At 39.5% G+C, this 17,376-nt stretch overlaps 2 protein-coding genes across 2 annotated transcripts; one reads left to right on the forward strand and one right to left on the reverse strand.

The window, feature by feature from the left end:
- Nucleotides 1–83: 83 nt before the first annotated feature.
- Nucleotides 84–9,701, reverse strand: pcyt1aa (phosphate cytidylyltransferase 1A, choline a). The gene is made up of 9 exons (XM_053329323.1): nt 9,380–9,701; nt 6,861–6,974; nt 6,323–6,422; nt 6,021–6,137; nt 5,418–5,569; nt 5,099–5,177; nt 4,121–4,263; nt 3,769–3,957; nt 84–2,611 (listed from the first exon to the last, which is right to left on the reverse strand). Exons 2-9 carry the CDS (start codon nt 6,972–6,974, stop codon nt 2,390–2,392), a joined length of 1,116 nt encoding a protein of 371 aa, XP_053185298.1. The 5' UTR covers nt 9,380–9,701; the 3' UTR covers nt 84–2,389.
- On the forward strand, nt 8,365–16,640 carry LOC128369611 (uncharacterized). Its single transcript, XM_053330688.1, has 5 exons — nt 8,365–8,470; nt 9,414–9,524; nt 15,359–15,403; nt 15,658–15,806; nt 15,966–16,640. The coding sequence occupies exons 1-5, from the start codon at nt 8,365–8,367 to the stop codon at nt 16,638–16,640; spliced, it is 1,086 nt and encodes a 361-aa protein (XP_053186663.1).
- The last annotated feature ends 736 nt before the right edge of the window (nt 16,641–17,376 follow it).

Raw genomic sequence — 17,376 nt, forward strand, 5'->3', positions numbered from 1 at the left:
CTCTGGGTGATAATAGCGGGGTCAGATTTCAGCACAATTTCCACCCCTCCCACACAATAGACAAGGTCAAGAAATGCTTTGGCCAACATGTTTAATACATTTTTCCTGTCTTGCTCTTACTGACCTCTACATCCAGGACTTAAAAATGACCCCAAACAGTAAAATAATACATGATTAATTAAAACACTTGTTAAAAACATTTACATTTGTATCTTAGTAGTGGCGGTTATTGGCTTGCCACTTGAGTTCTAAATGTGGTCGTGCTCTTGCTGAGAAGTTCACACTGATTTAAGGAACAGATTCCACAAGAATCAAGGCAAGGCTTCCCAAAAGTAGCTTAGCACCAAAAATCCAGGCCAGGCTGAATGAGGCTCAAATTTAACTGGTCTTGAAGTTTTAATATCGAAAGTGGGATTTTTTTAACTGGGGGAATCCTCAGTGTTTCCAGTTATTTCCTAATGTTCAAATCTGATATATATACTCCTAAGAATAAAAAGCAGTTTTGTCACTGCTAGATACCACAAGTGCTTTTGGGAAACCAAGCCTAGAACAGATCACACATATCTGTCAACATTCAGATTAGAGTCATTTAACAGTATTGCATTACATCTTCAGACCACCTGTGGTGTTTCATTGTTGGTTATATAGGAGAACGCAACACATGCTTCTTTCAACTGGAGATGCAGGACACAAACTGAGGCCGGAAAATCTCAGATATTTGACCATGTGATGTCGCTTCAGTGCTTGGACAATGGCTCTGTTCAGAAAGAAAAAGTAATGCTCGTACTTTGTGCCCATCTTAGGGAACAGAATCAGTTTAAGCAAGCAGGAGGTAGCTACATTAATGTTAAAGCGGAGTCCACCCAAATACATCTCTAAGCAGATGCAGACTGTTCACTTAAGTGAAAGTCCTTGTAGATTTCTGCAGGATTTGGTAAAAACCCTAAACTTATGTGTATTCTTGCCTGTATGTTTGCCACCAGTGAGATGCAAGGGCCTTATTCAGGCTCCTGTTTGTGCTTGTGACTCCCCAAAAATGTAATTTCTTACATAAAGTCACGCAATTAGTTCTCAGGTGTTAGATATATGAGAGACTGATATTTTGTTTTCAGATTTCAGTTTTAAGTCCTCCACAGGCCCAGATCTCCATCACAAAGAAACAGAAAAACTAAAACAGTGCAGTCTTGCTTATGTTGAGTCTCCGCTCAGACTCAAAGCACTTTTAAACAGGGATGACTAAGATCAGTCTCTGTGCAGACGGACAATAAAGAAAGGACAAATAAGATCTAAAAAAATAAGTATTTCTACATTACTGTAACATTTAAACGGGTCATTTTTGCAAGACTTCCTTTTTACGCCACCAAAAGGCGTCCAGTTTGAAATTAGTCTTCCAAAGACCGAAAAATTTTAAAAGCTAATTTATTATGTGCACAAAGTCAAGCTGAACCCAGATCTGTCAATAGATGAAGAATGTTGACAGGAGACATTTCAAACATGCCGACGTATGAGCTTCGCACACACTAACTTCACATGCACATAGACACAGACGCGCATAGCCCCAATGCAGGCAGACAGACTTTGGGTTTGGGGAGGAAAGCTGTTTAGTAGACATTTAACACTATTACTCCCAGATAGGTTTGATGTTATTTGTTTCCCTGTTATTTAAAAATCAAGCACATCTGGAATTCTCTTGAGAGCAGGAAAAAAAAAGCCAGGTTGACATCATGTTAGCATGAGCAGAATATAAACTGCTCCACCACATGAGTGCATCATTTCCTCCAGTTTTCTGACCCCGCTCTGAAAAACTTTGCCTGGAGATATTCGACAGCGTCTCCACGAGGTTTCAGCTCATGTCTCCGACGCCAAACACCAAATGTGTGATCCAAAAACCTGCGAGTCCTCCCGCTAAAGCTGTGACAAAAAAACAAAACAAAAAAATAGAAACAAACTCCTATTGCACCACAACGCTAACCTCAAGAATACCACCATAGATGGAAGAGTGCACCGAGTGTAACACCTGCAAATATTCCTAAGAGTGAGTGACAGTGAGTGACTAATAAACTCAACAATTTAACGTGTCTCAGATAAATCAGGCTAACTTTCAAAGAACTCAGGGTGGCTAATGGTAACTTTTACTGACCGTTACACAAGAAGAAAAAAGGACAAATTGGCTGTTAAAACAAGAGCTGTGAGGAAACTGAATGTTACAGTTAACATGACACCGAAGTGCTAAATGTCAAGTTAAAATCTTCATCAAAAAAAAGGGAGGGGAGAGGGGGGGGGGGGCATGTAATGGAAGCAGGAGCTCGATGAAAACCACGCTACTTGACAGCTCAGTTAACTGGTAGCACTGACTGCAGCCCATTTGAACCGAGGATTCAAACGCGCTCTAGTTTTCGTCGTCGTCTTCGTCGTCATCCTCGCTGATGAGGTATCCGCGGGCCCCGCTGTGGTGGGGTGGTGGCGAAGGAGGCGGAGAGGTCTTGGTGAAGAAGGGGAGACGGAAAGTAGGGGAGGGGGAGCGCTCCTCACGGGTGGGGCTGCTGTCAGGGCTCTGCCTGGGGCTGATGGCCTGCAGCATGCGGCCCTTCCCTTCCTTCAGCATGTGCTTCTGTGGAGCGGAGATGACATCTGTTACATCAACTGATTGATGATACAACCAAGAGGATGAATGTTCTCCTACTTTACAGAAAAAGCTTACAGGCTTACAACTTGGTTAAGATGCCTAAAGCAGAATGCAGTTAGCTCCCCCCCGCACCTTTTTTTTTTTTAACCGCATGTTGTATTTGTAACCTTAAAATGCCGCTTGCTACTTGGTGTGATTCTCTGCTTCAGGGAACAATTAAATTGACATTACTCTGTGTGTGACTTGGCAGCCTCAATTTTAAGATGCTGGACATTCTTAAAAAGCACTTAAATGCACCACAGAAACAGAAGACAGCAGGGATTGCTATCAAAATGCTGGATTAACAGACAAAATTAATGTAACTTTGATGTAAAAATACTGAATAAAAATAGAATTATTTAATATAAATATATAATAAATGGGGCCTAACACAGATTTTATACATCTACCAATCATGAAAGTAGAGGAGCTTTCTCAAGTCTGATAAAGTTTGATGACGTCATTAGGGTTATCTCTGGGCTTTACAATTACACATGTATGACAGCAGGGTCAGTTTAAAAAAGTTGGGCATTTATTGGGACAAAAACATGCTGTCAGTTGAATTATGAAAAATATAGTCTCCAACGTTTTTTGGATCTGTGTTTAGTATATCTCATAGCCTGCTGCACAGATCTTGCTAATTTTAACATGTGTGTCTTTGAACTTCCTCCAATTTTGTGAAAGAGCTGCACTAAAATCACTGGATTTGCTATTTTAAATAATGAAATATAATTTTGATTAGATTACCCATCTCGAGAGAATGTTATGTCTCTGAAAAATGATATGAGCTGACTCAAAAAAACAAAAACAAATTAAATGTTGGGAAAACACATCAACCTAAAAGCCTTCAGTATGTTTTTAAAAATGATCAGCAGTAATGTAGAAGATGCTAAATCTGCAGTTAACAAACACAGAGTGGTTTCATTTTAGTTTTCCTTGTTTTGAAGATTTGTTATGTCTGTTACTTAGAACGTCTAATCACCAGTAAAGATGGTCTAACCCTTCCTCACCACAACATGTCTCCTGTTAAATACTGAATGTTTTCTTAGTCTTCCTGTCTAATTAAGTACAGATGTAAAACCAAACAAAACCAAGATCCTCACCAGAGCTCCCTCAGGACCAAACATCTGCAGGAAGTTGCCAATGAACTCCCTGGATTTCTCCTCCCATTTCTGAATGAGGTCAATGCTCTTCTCCTCCACCTTCTGGACGAACTCCTTGCTCTTCTCCTCCACGTCACGGACCTTCCTCTTCACCTTGTCCACACGCTCCTGCAGGTGGTACTTCTTCTCCTGATGAGAGCGGACATGGCAAAAGGTAAGGAGAAATTATGCTTGGGGGTTTCTAATTACCCGCATATTCAACATGAATTACCTCACACACTAACAAGTGCCTTCATACAACAAGCTCCCTCTCTACTTTTAATTCAATCAACCAGAGCGGAGAGTTCCATACATTGATGAAGCTGACGTTGAGCTCCTTGGCTGTGTATCCTCTCTGCAGGTTGCGTCTGACGTACACATCGTAGTCACGGACTATGCGTGTGATGATGTCAGAAGTGGAGATGCCCTCTGTCCGCTGGGTGGGAGCAAACATACCTGTCAAACACAGCAGGGGGTAAAGACAAGAGGACACAGGTCAGAGGTGCTATAATGGCACAAATTATTACAGACTTCACACAACTGGTTCTAGTGTTAAAAGTGTTGTTCTTGTCTGATGCATTAAAAATACAGTAGACATCAATATTTCAGATTCCATTTCCTAGTTCATACCCTTATTTTTGACCAAACTACTGGTGTCCACTGTAGACTTTATATAAAGATGGACAACATGGCAGCTCCCCAAAAGTGAAGCAAAACATTTCAATCGCCCCATGGTGACAGTTAGGCTCCGACTCTACTTTGCAGACTGGCTCCAAATGACATCATGCAAGCAAGATGGCAGCTGACAGATACAGCTTCTTTTTTTGGCTTCACTTTTGCATAGAGGTATGAAGTGGAGCCACGTTGGCCATATTTATATCAGTTCATTTATAAAAGTCAATAGTAGAAGTCAAGAAAAAAGGCGACAAAAGCTTAGCTACATCAGAGATGAGAAAATATATAAGCTTTATAGCATTTTTCTTTTCTTTTCTTTTTTTTTATCTCTCTCTATTTATCTAGATCCTGTACCTGTCTCCAGCTCTGGTCTCTTGTGCTCCTGCAACACTAAAATTCCCTCCTGGGGTCATTAAAATGTAATCTTATGTCAAATCCAGATAGTTTCTTTCCAGATACATTTGAGAACACTGAATTACAATAACATACATTTAAATGTGTCATTCCAGTATGCTACATAGTATCATCTGTGCATGGGAAGCAGTGGTAAATACTGAATTGCATCCTGTAATTACTTGCGTACAGCACTACCACTCTTGGTCGCTTTAGCACTCACCGGCTTCCTTGATGTGCTTATACACGTCATCACTGCCCGCTGAGGAGTATGGGATGTCGTCATGGGCCACAAAGTCAATCTGGAGAGGTCATTACAACATACATCAACAAAGTAGATTCACATCTACAAATTATACAAAAACAAAAAACACACAAGAACAGCAAGGAAAAAGTTACAGAGGATCAGGGATTGTGGCTCAATCTTAAAAAAAAAGTCTTCAGCTCCCTACACCAGGATTTCAATAAATAAACAGACTTCATGTCTCTAATTGTGGTTGCTTTCCTTTTCTCTCTCTATGTTACACGTCTCATTTACTCACACGATGTCTTGCCAGGAACTCTGGTGTTAATGTCCAGGGAGCATTTCGCACCACTTCATCCACGTAGCGGCAATGTCTGATGGCGTCATAGCGCTCGTCCTCGTTCATCACCGTGAAGCCCTTGTACTTGTGGGTCAGGTCGTCACTGCACACTTTGAATGGTAAGAAATACTCAGAGATTATTATATAAAATCTCTAAGCTATTAATTATTTTAATAAAGAAAGAGAAATCAAGCATAAAGTATTCGTTAATACTGAAACACGTTTAACTGATGGAAAGCTGTGGACACTGAAATCACTTTTTAAGTTATGCTATTGTTCAGGTTTATGTTATTGTTACTTCAGCTGTCAATCATGTGACCAACAATCAGGATTCTTGTGTTGCCAGGATTTAATATTATTTCAGTGCGCTGCTTTCTAACAATATTATAAGAACTCTCTCTAATTTTCCAAGATGTCAGAATTTATCTTAAGCCTTCCCTCACTTAGAGTTTGCACTGGATCCATCTCAACTGTCTTCCTGTTTCTAGAGTTTCACACACATCTTTCAAAAGATGCAGCTCAGCGACGTTTGCCAACATAGACACACAAAAACAGACTTACCTCCAACAATGAGGTGTGTATTTGGGAAGAGGCATTTAGCCTGCATAAGTGCTCTGGCGTGACCTGAGTGGAAAACGTCAAAGATGCCATCCGCGTACACTCGCACTGGTCTGTCAGCTGAACAGAGAAAAAAACAAAACAAGACATGGACGGATTGAGGACTTATTCTGGACTGATTGTTTTTCCACGGGTATGAACAGCCTTAATGGTCTGATACTAGAAGAAATTAAAGGCAAATTATAGAGGCGTCTCACAGACTGAGAAATTATGGAAGGAGGACAGAGTGAAAGAATGTGACTCACGTGGTGTTCCCCTCTTGGCCTCCTCCATGCTGACCCTTTCATAGGGATGACCATCAACTGGCACGAGCTCATCTGCGAAAGGTGCAGGGTGCTTCAATCCCTGGTAGACCAACACCAACAGAATCGGAGGATATTATGAAGATATGAACAAGGACCTTTTTTTCCATCAAGTCACAAAAGCATTGCCGTACATCATCTAAATCTTTTTCTCTTTTCTGGTTGGAAAGATTTAAATGATGTCTCTTTCAATTTGTAAAAACATTTCCTGGACCATAACAGAAAAAATTTGATGTGGAAATCATGGGTGTCACTAGTGTGGTTTAACAGCTGATGACATCTATTTCTTTAAGCACTGTACAAAACATTTCTAGACTATATTACTCAATGCTCTGTATGTTGTAACTACTTCCAGATCCCTGAAGAGAATATACTTTACATTAAAAACATATTATATTCATACATGCATATTTAAGCACCTATAGAAACTTCTAGCCAAACATTAATTTCAAAAGACAGTTGAACTGCCCCTCTGACTCACCACAGTGCACCTGGGGATTTTCCCAAGCCTCTCTCCCTCCTCGGTCTCTCCATTGGAGCCGTCTCTTCTCCTTTTTCTGGACAGCAACAGCCCGCTGGTGCTTTGCGCCTCCATCTGGGTCAAAAGTCATGACCAACACTATTAAAACACTACATACATTGCATTAAACATACACCACTTTTCCATTTTCGAGTATAATTTAAAAAGGGAGATGCAGATCCAGACACTGTAAGACAATCTATACTTGTGTTATAATATCATTATATATATTATATAATAAGGTGAGCAGTGAGGTTACGGCATATGATACATCTTAAGCCAACTTTGACCCAGTAACAGAAGGAGAATACAGTATGAACTGAGTGAACCATCAGCACATCTGAATAGCTCCAGTGTCACAAATGCAGCATAAAGGTCAGCAGCTGAAAATGAATCAAATAACACCTGTTTCAACATGACACATTTTGTTCCTAAACATACAAAAAATAAACCACATTCCAGCCTTCACTCAAGATTCCTGCGCTGTTGTCACTGAGATCGAGTCACATTTGACATAATGAGATCCAGCCTGCAACACCTGAGTCAGCAGTCCACCACAAGTGGGCGTACTTTCATATTAGATGCTGATTGACTTCAGCTGACTTTGTTATGAACATAACAGCCAGCTGGAGGACTTTCGGGTGACTGCACACTCTGGCATTTTTAACAGAGGGAACTTCGGCAATACAAACGCAACCCTGTATGTCAAAGGCAAATCTTGACAGTGTTTGCAGCAAGAGATGAAAAATTGTATGTAGACGGATTCAACAAAATTAAAATCCTGGATATCAGTACTTGAAATCATTTAGTAAGGCTGCAACTAACTAATCATTTTCATCATTGATTCATCTGCTGTTTATTCTCTGAATTAATCATTTGGTATAAAACATTAGAAAAAAGTTTCCTAGAGGCCAATATAATGTCTTCAGATGTTGTTTTGTCCAATCAAGTGTTGCGAATGTTTGCTTTAAGAGGTAACTAACTGATTAACTGACTTATCATTTCGGCTTTATCATATAGTCAAATGCTGTTTATTAGTAAATAAGCAGAAAAAATAAACTTGGACATGTTTAAGTTCAGTCATCAGTGTATTAGTGGGGTCTGTAAGGTTTCTTTTGATCCTGATTGAACAAAACTAAGACCTATAATAGGCTTTAAATCTTAACATCACATCAAATGATGTCTGTCCCATCTCTCAGAATTTAGCGCAACAATAGAAACTAGCGCTGATATCCTATCACAAGGGTTCCCATGTTGTGAGTTGAGGCTCGGCCCCATTCCTCACATTCCACCACGCCACCCAAAATTAAGCCACAGGTCATTAAAGGGAGGGCTTGTTATACTGAAATGTCTAGCTTATCCTCGTCATTATCCTCAACACTGTTTTAACTTATCACTAAATCTCAATAATCCTTGGCTGCATTGTACTGCTGTGTCAGTTGTGAAAGTGTGACTCAGAACAACAATGTGCAACAGACGTGGCAGTACATGGCCCGGTGGTGATGGCTACCTGATCCAACACCGAGCACTTACACAAGCCTCTTTCTGTTGGCAGCAGCTGAGCACTGAGGGTGAGAATCCCTGCAGGGCTCCTACATGCTGACAGAGAAGATTTACATGAACAGCACATGCCATCATACCAGTTGGTTGCTATAATAAGAAAATAACAAAAGCAGTGTCAAATCTGGTTTAACCAGATTCATTCCGTGATATGACATGTATTCTCATTTTTTTAGACAATGCCTCTTTAAAACAAGTAGGAAATCTTTTGGCAAATAAACATTCCACAAAAAAATGGAAAATCAATAGTCCAAGGTGACATCTTCAGATTGTTTCTTTTGTGCAACCAACAACAATAAGTTTACTAACATATAAAACAAAGAAAAGCAGCAAGTCTTCACATTTACACCAGCAAATATTTATTTAATTACTTAAAGGATTAATCAAGCATCAATTTGCTGATTAATTATCTGTTTATCAACTAATTAATTATTCACTGATCATTTCACTGACACTTAATCAAGAGTATGCTATATATTTAAGTACTGGGTACAACAGTGTGGACACTGTATTCTGTTGTTGTGTTAACATGTTGTTAACATACAGCTTTCAAATTCTCTTTTGCTTGAATGCTGTTCCGGCCTCCTAGTGGTCCCCGGACCTCAGTTTGGAGACCACAGGCTTCAAGTTGACTTTTACATAATGTTCTAGGCGTCTATTTTCTCTCTCATGTTAACATGTGCGCAAATAAAATCTGATTTGCTAACCGTGTATAACCTGGACTTCAGACACAGGTGACACCAGTGAGTGAAACCAGCTGACAGAGGAGTTGTAATGGGGACACTGGTTTTAGTCCCTGCAGCTTAACTTCACTGTCCTACCCTGGCTTGCTGGACTTCTTCACTTCTGGCCAAAGAAATCCCCTTAAAATTGATGGCTAGCTAATGTTAGACAGCTGTTTCATGTTGCTGCTCTCTTACCTTTCACTGTTTTGTCCGGTGTGCTGCTTTGCAGGAGTGGGCGGCTTCCTCTCCTCTGACTGCCAGCAGGCTAGCAAGCAAGCTAATTGCAACCTAGCTGCCGTCCGTCGACTCCTAGCTGAGCAGCTAGCTGTCAGTCTGGCTAGTTTGTTAGCTGCCTTTAGCCTTTAGCTCGCTGGTTAGCAAACAGGAGCAAACAACAGAAAGTACAAACAGCCCTGAGCGTCCGACAGCCCCGGCACTTGCTGTGCTACCGGCGGAAAACTGCGACAGGCAGAAGGGGGACAGACAAATTATGAGCAGTGACAGCCCGTACTACAACGCTGACAGGTCAACAGCACAGGAACTACAAAACTTGGACATCCTTAAAGGAACTGACATAACGAGTCTGACGGCTCCTTCATGGCCGTGCTGCCACCCAGCGGACAAACGTTGTGTGGCAGGAAGACGCTGGAAATACATGCATCATGATATCAACACATGCAACAGAGGTGGTCATGTAGTAGAATATGCAGGGCTGGGAAGGTTACTTTGGAAATGTAATAGGTTACAGAGTACTAGTTACCCCATTTCAAATGTCATGCATTAGCCTATGCCTGCCGTGGAAGAATTGATCAAATTGTACTTTTCAGTTAGGTTCAGCAATAAGGAGATATGTAACTTATGTAACCGAGCGTTATAGACACAAATACTTAAACAGGTTTTAAAATATAAACACGAAGGCTCTGCTGCTTGAACAAGACTGACCCACATTTATTTCTCTTCACTTTTCTGATTACACGTTAATTGCTGCGCATCTGTAGACACTCACGTTCTACTCCTTCAAAATAAAACTCCCACTTCTTCATTGTGTGAATGCTGAACCAGAAGAAATATAAACTGATTTAAGCTTAAACGTTCAACGAACCGGGAAAAACGCCATTTTAAAATCAGTGACATCATCACAATATAACTCACAGGGAGAAACTTAGGGTTAGGGTTAGGGTTTATTATTGTGGGATAAAGGATAAATGTTTTGTTGTTTATAACTTTTATATTTATGATATCTTGGCAAGTTGGAGAGGAATATTTAAAATCATGTTTGTACAGATACCGTGTTAACTCATACAAGTAACTTTGTCATTTACTTGTTATATTTCTGAGACACCCCTGAGAGAGAGATGGTTCTGACTAAACTGATGGTGCAATTGTGTATAGGGCCTAAATAATGGGGCTGGAGTCTGCCATTTGGGAGAGGTGAGTGAGGTTGGTGCATATGTTTTCACAAGAGCCTGCTGCAAGTTTTGTGAGTGAGGTTTTTCTCAGGTAAGCAAAATCAATTGTACTTTTCATCTTTGTGGTGATATACATCTATTGCTGCTTGTACTGTATAGATAGATAATCTTATTTTAGTCATTTTTTAGACTGGTGCCTACCACCTTCCTTGTGTGGTGTATGGGACACAGGAGAATGCTTTACAAAGAAAAGAAATGGAAAGAAAAGGATGTCTTTGGTGACCATGGGGAGGCAGTGCTTGATCACAGCTGTCCTTCCTCCACTTGGGGTAGGTGGGAAGGGACCACCCTGATGTGGCTGGTCCTGGCTATTCCTGAGGGAGACATCTGGGTTTCCCGGGGGACAGGGAAGCAGTGTATATCACAGCTGACCCTGGTCCCTCCTTGATCCTGCAATAGCCAGGAAAGCAGTGTTCTGTCGGTATCTCAACATAGCAAGAAGGAGCAGTGAGACCTGGAACTTCAGTCCTGACTGGCCAGGCTAGGGCCAGGTAACCTTTATGAAATGACATAGCCTAATTAAATTAAGTCCCAAGTAAAACAGTTTTAGAGTGTTTCGATGTTTGATTTGTCTTTCTCTTTGTTTTCTTGAGAATCAACGATGCCGTTTCACCTTTGAGACATAGTTTTTTTTTATCCTGGCAGTGACTTAGCTCATTTCTGTTATGATTTGTCAGTTTCAGTATTGAATTTAAAATACTTAATTGTTTTTAAAGCACTTCATAGTCTTGCACCGACATATGTGTCTCACATGCTTATAGGTCGTATGAACCATTATGACCCCTCAGGTTCTCTGGAGTCTGTTAGTTGTTCCAAAGAGCAGGACTGAAAAACCTTTGATGAGGCAGCGTTTAGATTTAATGCTCTGAGCTGTTGCAACAGTCTGCCTGAGGATATGAGAGCAGCTGGAAGTGCTGAAAACCTACAGTACCCCTCCAGCCTTTTGATTGATAGTGATTTATAAACATTATTTACTTCATTTCATTTTTTTAGTCACTTATTTTTTTGTATTCATCTTGTAAATGTATTATTATTGTTATTATTATTATTATTAGTAGTAGTAGTAGTAGTTGTAGCCTATTACAGTAGTACAAAACATTTTCAGTATTTGTTGATTTTTTTAGAAAGTTAATAAGTCTACTTTATATTTATTGTTAAAATCATAGTGGGTGGTGATGTGCTGGGGTGCTTTATATTGAATGGTGTTCCTAATATTCTTCCACTCCATAAACATACATGAAGGGGGCAACATATTGAGAACACTTTACAATATGATGCACTCCAGTACACCACCACCACTCACATTTGTAAATGTAGAATTTAGGGCAGTGCTGTTGTATTTCATTGCATTAGAATGCAATAAAGTGGCCAGTGATTGTATATAAAACTATGTGTGTTAAATATCACCTTGTTGAAGGAACTTCAATCTGAGCCAAGTAGAGGAGAGTGTACCAGAGCTATATATATAGAGAGAGGGCCAACTGTGGTAATACAATCAGCTCAGATAATGCTATGTCCCATACATAGTCCTACTCTGACAGCCAGATCTTGACCACCCATGCTATATACCAGTATGTGGACTAAGTAAAAAGAAATAAATTGTCCTTCCTGCAAATATATGGTTTATATTTCCATAAAAGCCTATTCATTTACATGTAAAATACTGAGTGCATGCTTAGTCATATGTAACATAACTATGAAATGAGAGGTACAGAGCTGGAAACATTAGTCCTGTGCTGATCCTTACAGTATGTGTCCTGCAGAGAACTTCAGCACAAGGTATAATTTCACTTCAGAGGGGCACATGTTAGGATAATTGATACCCTGAAGGTGGTGGTAAAGTTATGCAATGAAAGCTGCTGTACATGGGAGTAATAAAAACTATTCCACGGTCTCCAATAGTAAGTTTGACTTGAAATAAACAAAAAGAGTGATAAAGATGTTTAACTGCCATAAAGAAGGGTCTAATGTCATGCAGACAGATCATCTTGAGATATTTTTTTCATTATAGAGCAATCCATTTTCATCATTATTGTGCTTTTAAAGACATTCCCATACATTTATTCTGTATATTCTGTACTGCATGTTGTCACAAATAGCTTCCATTTAAGAAATATAACTAATCAACTCATGGTCAAGCTGCAAAAAGGCTCATCCTGGTTGCCTCTATCAGTTTGCAACAAGTCTTTAGCTGATGGCTAGATTTTATGTAGTGTAACATATTAAGGATTGTCAGTATTTGAAAGTAACATACAGTAAATGTGTCACTCTGACAAACCTGCAAGATGAAAAATAATGTCTGATTCCTGGGGGCATTGTTTATGTTTCATCGCTGAACTTACACCTTCTGTGAAACAGATTGGTTTATTTTGCAGGGCTACTTGCCTGAGCATACAAGTACAATAAATGTATATGATTTAAGGGTAACAGGTACTCTTACCCTTCCATTTTTGTCATCTGCACAGAGAAATTACAGAATGATGTTTACCATTAGCCACCTGGCAGAACCCTTTTAGACACCCTGTCTCCTTCTTGTTCTCTTTGATCGCAGCCTTACCTGCTGGTTTGAAGGATAGAATTTGCTTCACTGTTGAAATGACAAACATCAAGCAGGTGGAGAGGCAAAAATGAAAATGAAGCAACTGTCCAGTAAATGAACTGAGAATGTAAAATAAAATAAATCAATTTTTAAGAAGATCCTAACCTAGGTGAGGAAGGGTTTGGGCCTCATTTAGATAATGTAAAACTTGTTATTGATAAAATATTTCTTTGTCAAGGGCAGACAAATCAAACACTCATACAAAATCCCATGTAACTCAGAAGGGTTACATGGGATTATGGTTACATGGTTATTTCATAGATCCCTGAAGGATCCAAATGATCAGCCTATAGAACAAAAGCTCTTGTGGCCAGTTACTTTAATCCATATATGCAGCCTGTTTACACTTGGGAAAATCTGTGTTTGGTAATATAACATAGGTGCCCATAGGCATCACCACATTATAGTGTGAATCAATTGCAATAGTTTGCCTTTGAATGCACACTGGTTTGTTGCATGCAATGGCAAATAGAAGAAAAAGCTAAATAGAAAGGCCACAGATTAAGAGATGCAAAGGAAAGAAGAAAGTTCTGGTGGGGATTAAACCTTTATTTATACAGTAACGTTATAATCCTTGTTCTATCTATTCTAGACATTAAGAAACATGAAGACCAGTGCGGAAATCAATGACTTTTTGAAGACTCTAAACAACAATTCCCAGGCTGTTTCATATTGACTTGGCGTTAGGACAAGCTAGCCCATAATTCCTGCATATTTCCTGGGCACTTAAACAGCAGTTGACTCTGCTTCCCCTCTATTTTTTGACTAGCAAACACCAGCTGTTTTGGGACAGAGGGTTAATTTTTACCTGCCAGGCATGTTTTGTCAAGAATCAGTCTACACTAGGACGTTGCATGTCGCAATATTTTACATATATGGGCCATAAAACAGACTGTAAAATCAATGTTTGCCAGCTATAGATTTAGAAAAACTAGCAATATGCAGTTTCAATTTGAGCATGAAGCCTATGTCCACCAATGCTTTCAAGACAGCAAGCCTATAGTAGCAACTAAAAAAGTGGACTGCTTGTGCACCCAGAGGCTGCCCTGCTGTTACTGGGCTGTTTCTTGTTGCTTAACAAGGAGTCACATTTTGTTTGAAGTTGGTCTTTTTTACTGCTGGTTTTGCTCAGTGGGCTAATGAGCTCTTCCACGTCTCAACAGAAAATGCGTATGGGGTGGAGTTAGGCCTACTTGCAGCTCAGTGGCCAATGGAGAGGCCACAGTATTGATAGCAGTATTTATGAACAGTTATGTTGTGTTACAGTTGTGAACAGGACTTGGGAGATGCAACAGCAGGTGAGCCAGTTCAGTTTTCTTTTTCAGTCTATTAGGAATATCAAGTTTAAAATAGAGTTATTGATATACGACAACCTTGGATGGTCTATTTAATTTTTGGAATATAGTTACACTGTTTTTATTTTAATTTTTGTCGATTAGTTATGCAGAAAATGCCAAAATCTTCTCATAACTCTTTAAAGGATGATCTGCAAATGTCACAGTATAATAACTAGAGCTAGGGAAAAAACATTTACATAAATCAGACAGCTACTGTAACTGAAGAAACAGCCATGGTCCAGTAGTAAGGTCCAATATTAATACCACAGGAAATAAAAAATCTCACTGTTGAGTTTGGCACTGCCGGTCCCAAAGGAGTGTGAATCTTGTCTAGTTTTCCTGTATTTTAAGCCTTTTTGTTTGTTTTTGTGCTATCATTGTGTAAAATGTATTTTCATTTCACTGGCTTTTGTAAATAACAGTGGTAATGTATGACGATTGGCAAAATAAACAGAGGTTTGATGATATTGCAATTGCAGATGTCAAGGATGATTTCCCAGGTGTCCTTGCTGAGGGCGCTATGCTGCTTGATGTTAATGTCAGGTCTGTTTGAAGTAAAATGCATGAAAAGATTCATCTTTCATCTAATCATTAACAAATTGTTACAATCAGAAACTGAATGTGAAATATTGTTTTAAACATTGATCACATAAAAACAAAAATTAATCCAAAGTAAATACTTGAATACTTATTTTAGCTGCTGTGAAGCTTTGCAGAGTGGAAGTATTAGTCTGAGAGTGTGGCTAATATATTCTCTACGTCCCCACAGGTTTGCTAAATGCAACATCTCTGATGAAAGTGAAGAATCATGGAGGTACGTAGTCTTCCACTTTCATAACTATTGTCATCTTATTTAGCTGTAAGGTAAAAACAGATAGCAATTAACAAATGTATGTTGTGGCTGGAAATATTTTTGAGTGGTGCTATAAATTAATCTATATTAAATTATCATTATTATTATTAAATTATTATCATTATTATTATTGACTGACTAGTAGTAAGTTGAAGCGCAGCCATTTCTGAAAGACATTTTTTCAATATAACTCCTGCTTCCACATTCTCTCATAGGGAATCCACTTAGCATTGATTCAATTCAAGCTCACGATTTCTTGACTAATTCTCGACCCAAGAGGAACATTGACCCAAAGTGGCACCGAGGCACTCCTGATTTTCAGTCCTACTACCGCTTCTACAACAGCATTGGGCACATTGAAGGAGTAAGTCCATTATGGTGTATGTGCTTTATGCATATATTGTGTCAGGAGTTTTAAAATGAGTCACCACCTTTTTAGTTTTTTTCTGGTACTGTAAGACACTATTTGGCAAAAGAATATTTGTGTTTCCTCTCTCACATATTTTTGTTTTTTTTCCAACAGCTTTATGAGATTGACAGAATCAGGATGCTCTATCAGCAGATGCGTCACTTAGAATTGGTCTATGGGCCAGATGCCTCCAGTTACCAAAATATGCTTGGTGTACAGACAACCACCGCAGCACTAACTACTACCACCGTGCCCCCTCCACCTCCCACCACCCCTGCTCCTACACCAGACCCTCTAGAGCATGCTCAGAGGATCTATCTGTGTAACCCCAAAGACCCACTGTGCAAACCTCAGATTGTCTACATGCCAACAGGGGCTGTTCCAGTACTGTGCGATCCACGACACAACCCTGCCTGCAGACCCAAAACAGAGGAGGAGATTAAAGCTGCTGCTCCTCCATCACCACCACCAGCCCCTCCTGCTCCTAAAAAGACTGTTCCACCTCCACCACCCCCTGCTGCCACTGCTAAAGGTATGGAGTATGACTGCGACCCATACTGGGATCCTGATTGCCTCATCGACCACCCTCCCCGCCCTATCCAGGAAACATCAGCACCAGAGGCACCAGCTGAAGAGAAAGAGGTGAAAGAGGAAGTAGCTAAAGTTGAGGAAAGTGTCGCCACTGCAGCCACAGAGAAATCCCTCAACCCTTACTTTGACCCTTATGATTTCAAACGTGACCTTTTTGATCCCTTCAATTATGCCGATCCAGCTCCTGAGCAAGAGTAAAAACTGAATGCTTAAGAAATTGTAGCAGTGTATGCTGGAAAAATTAAATCACAAGACCAAACAAAGCACATCCACATTAAAAAAACATGTAACATTCAAATCATGCAAATCCTTAAATGTTTTATAGGACCAAAATGTAAACAACACTTTTATACTCATAGTTTTATCAAATGACAATGTGTGTTTTCATGCTAAACTATGCACAATATGCTTTTGTAAGAATTAAAATGAATAAATGGTAAAAATATATATATATATATCTGCCTGAGGTTTCTTCCTGTTAAAAGGGAGTTTTTTCTTGCCACTGTTGCTCATGTGGGAATGTTGGGTCTCTTTAAAGTTAAAACCTGAAGAGTTCGGTTTAGAGTCTGCTCTATGTGTAAAGTGCCTTGAGATAACTTTGTTGTGATTTGGCGCTATACAAATAAAGATAAAGATATATGTGTGATTTTACATTTCATTAGTGTTTTGTTCTGTTGCATTATGTTTGAAAACAGAAAAAGGAAAAGCCTAATTTGCTGTTCCCATTTGATTTTGTGAAGTTGACCAATTTCATCAATAAGCAATAGCAAAAGATTTCTCCCCTTATAATAACAAGTTATTATTTAACTGTGGAACAAAAAGGATCTTAACCCTGAGACAAAGAGGAACATAATGCGTGAATTCATGTTGCAGATAATTACATGGTTGGAAGGCTGTATGGGTGAGTAACTAAGAAACTGTAGCTGAAAATTAT

The sequence above is a fragment of the Scomber japonicus genome, chromosome 12 (genome assembly GCF_027409825.1).
Source record: "Scomber japonicus isolate fScoJap1 chromosome 12, fScoJap1.pri, whole genome shotgun sequence".
NCBI classification, from domain to species: Eukaryota; Metazoa; Chordata; class Actinopteri; order Scombriformes; family Scombridae; genus Scomber; species Scomber japonicus.

Excerpts from the sequence above, each read along its gene's own strand:
- pcyt1aa (XM_053329323.1), bottom strand. The coding sequence starts at position 6,974 with ATGGAGGCGCAAAGCACCAGCGGGCTGTTGCTGTCCAGAAAAAGGAGA. Across the intron at positions 6,423-6,860 it reads AAATCCCCAGGTGCACTGTG|GGATTGAAGCACCCTGCACC; the intron begins GTGAGTCAGAGG and ends TTGGTCTACCAG. Across the intron at positions 4,264-5,098 it reads TAAGCACATCAAGGAAGCCG|GTATGTTTGCTCCCACCCAG; the intron begins GTGAGTGCTAAA and ends TGTGTTTGACAG.
- LOC128369611 (XM_053330688.1), top strand. The coding sequence starts at position 8,365 with ATGTGCAACAGACGTGGCAGTACATGGCCCGGTGGTGATGGCTACCTG. Across the intron at positions 15,404-15,657 it reads GAAAGTGAAGAATCATGGAG|GGAATCCACTTAGCATTGAT; the intron begins GTACGTAGTCTT and ends ATTCTCTCATAG. Across the intron at positions 15,807-15,965 it reads GCATTGGGCACATTGAAGGA|CTTTATGAGATTGACAGAAT; the intron begins GTAAGTCCATTA and ends TTTTTCCAACAG.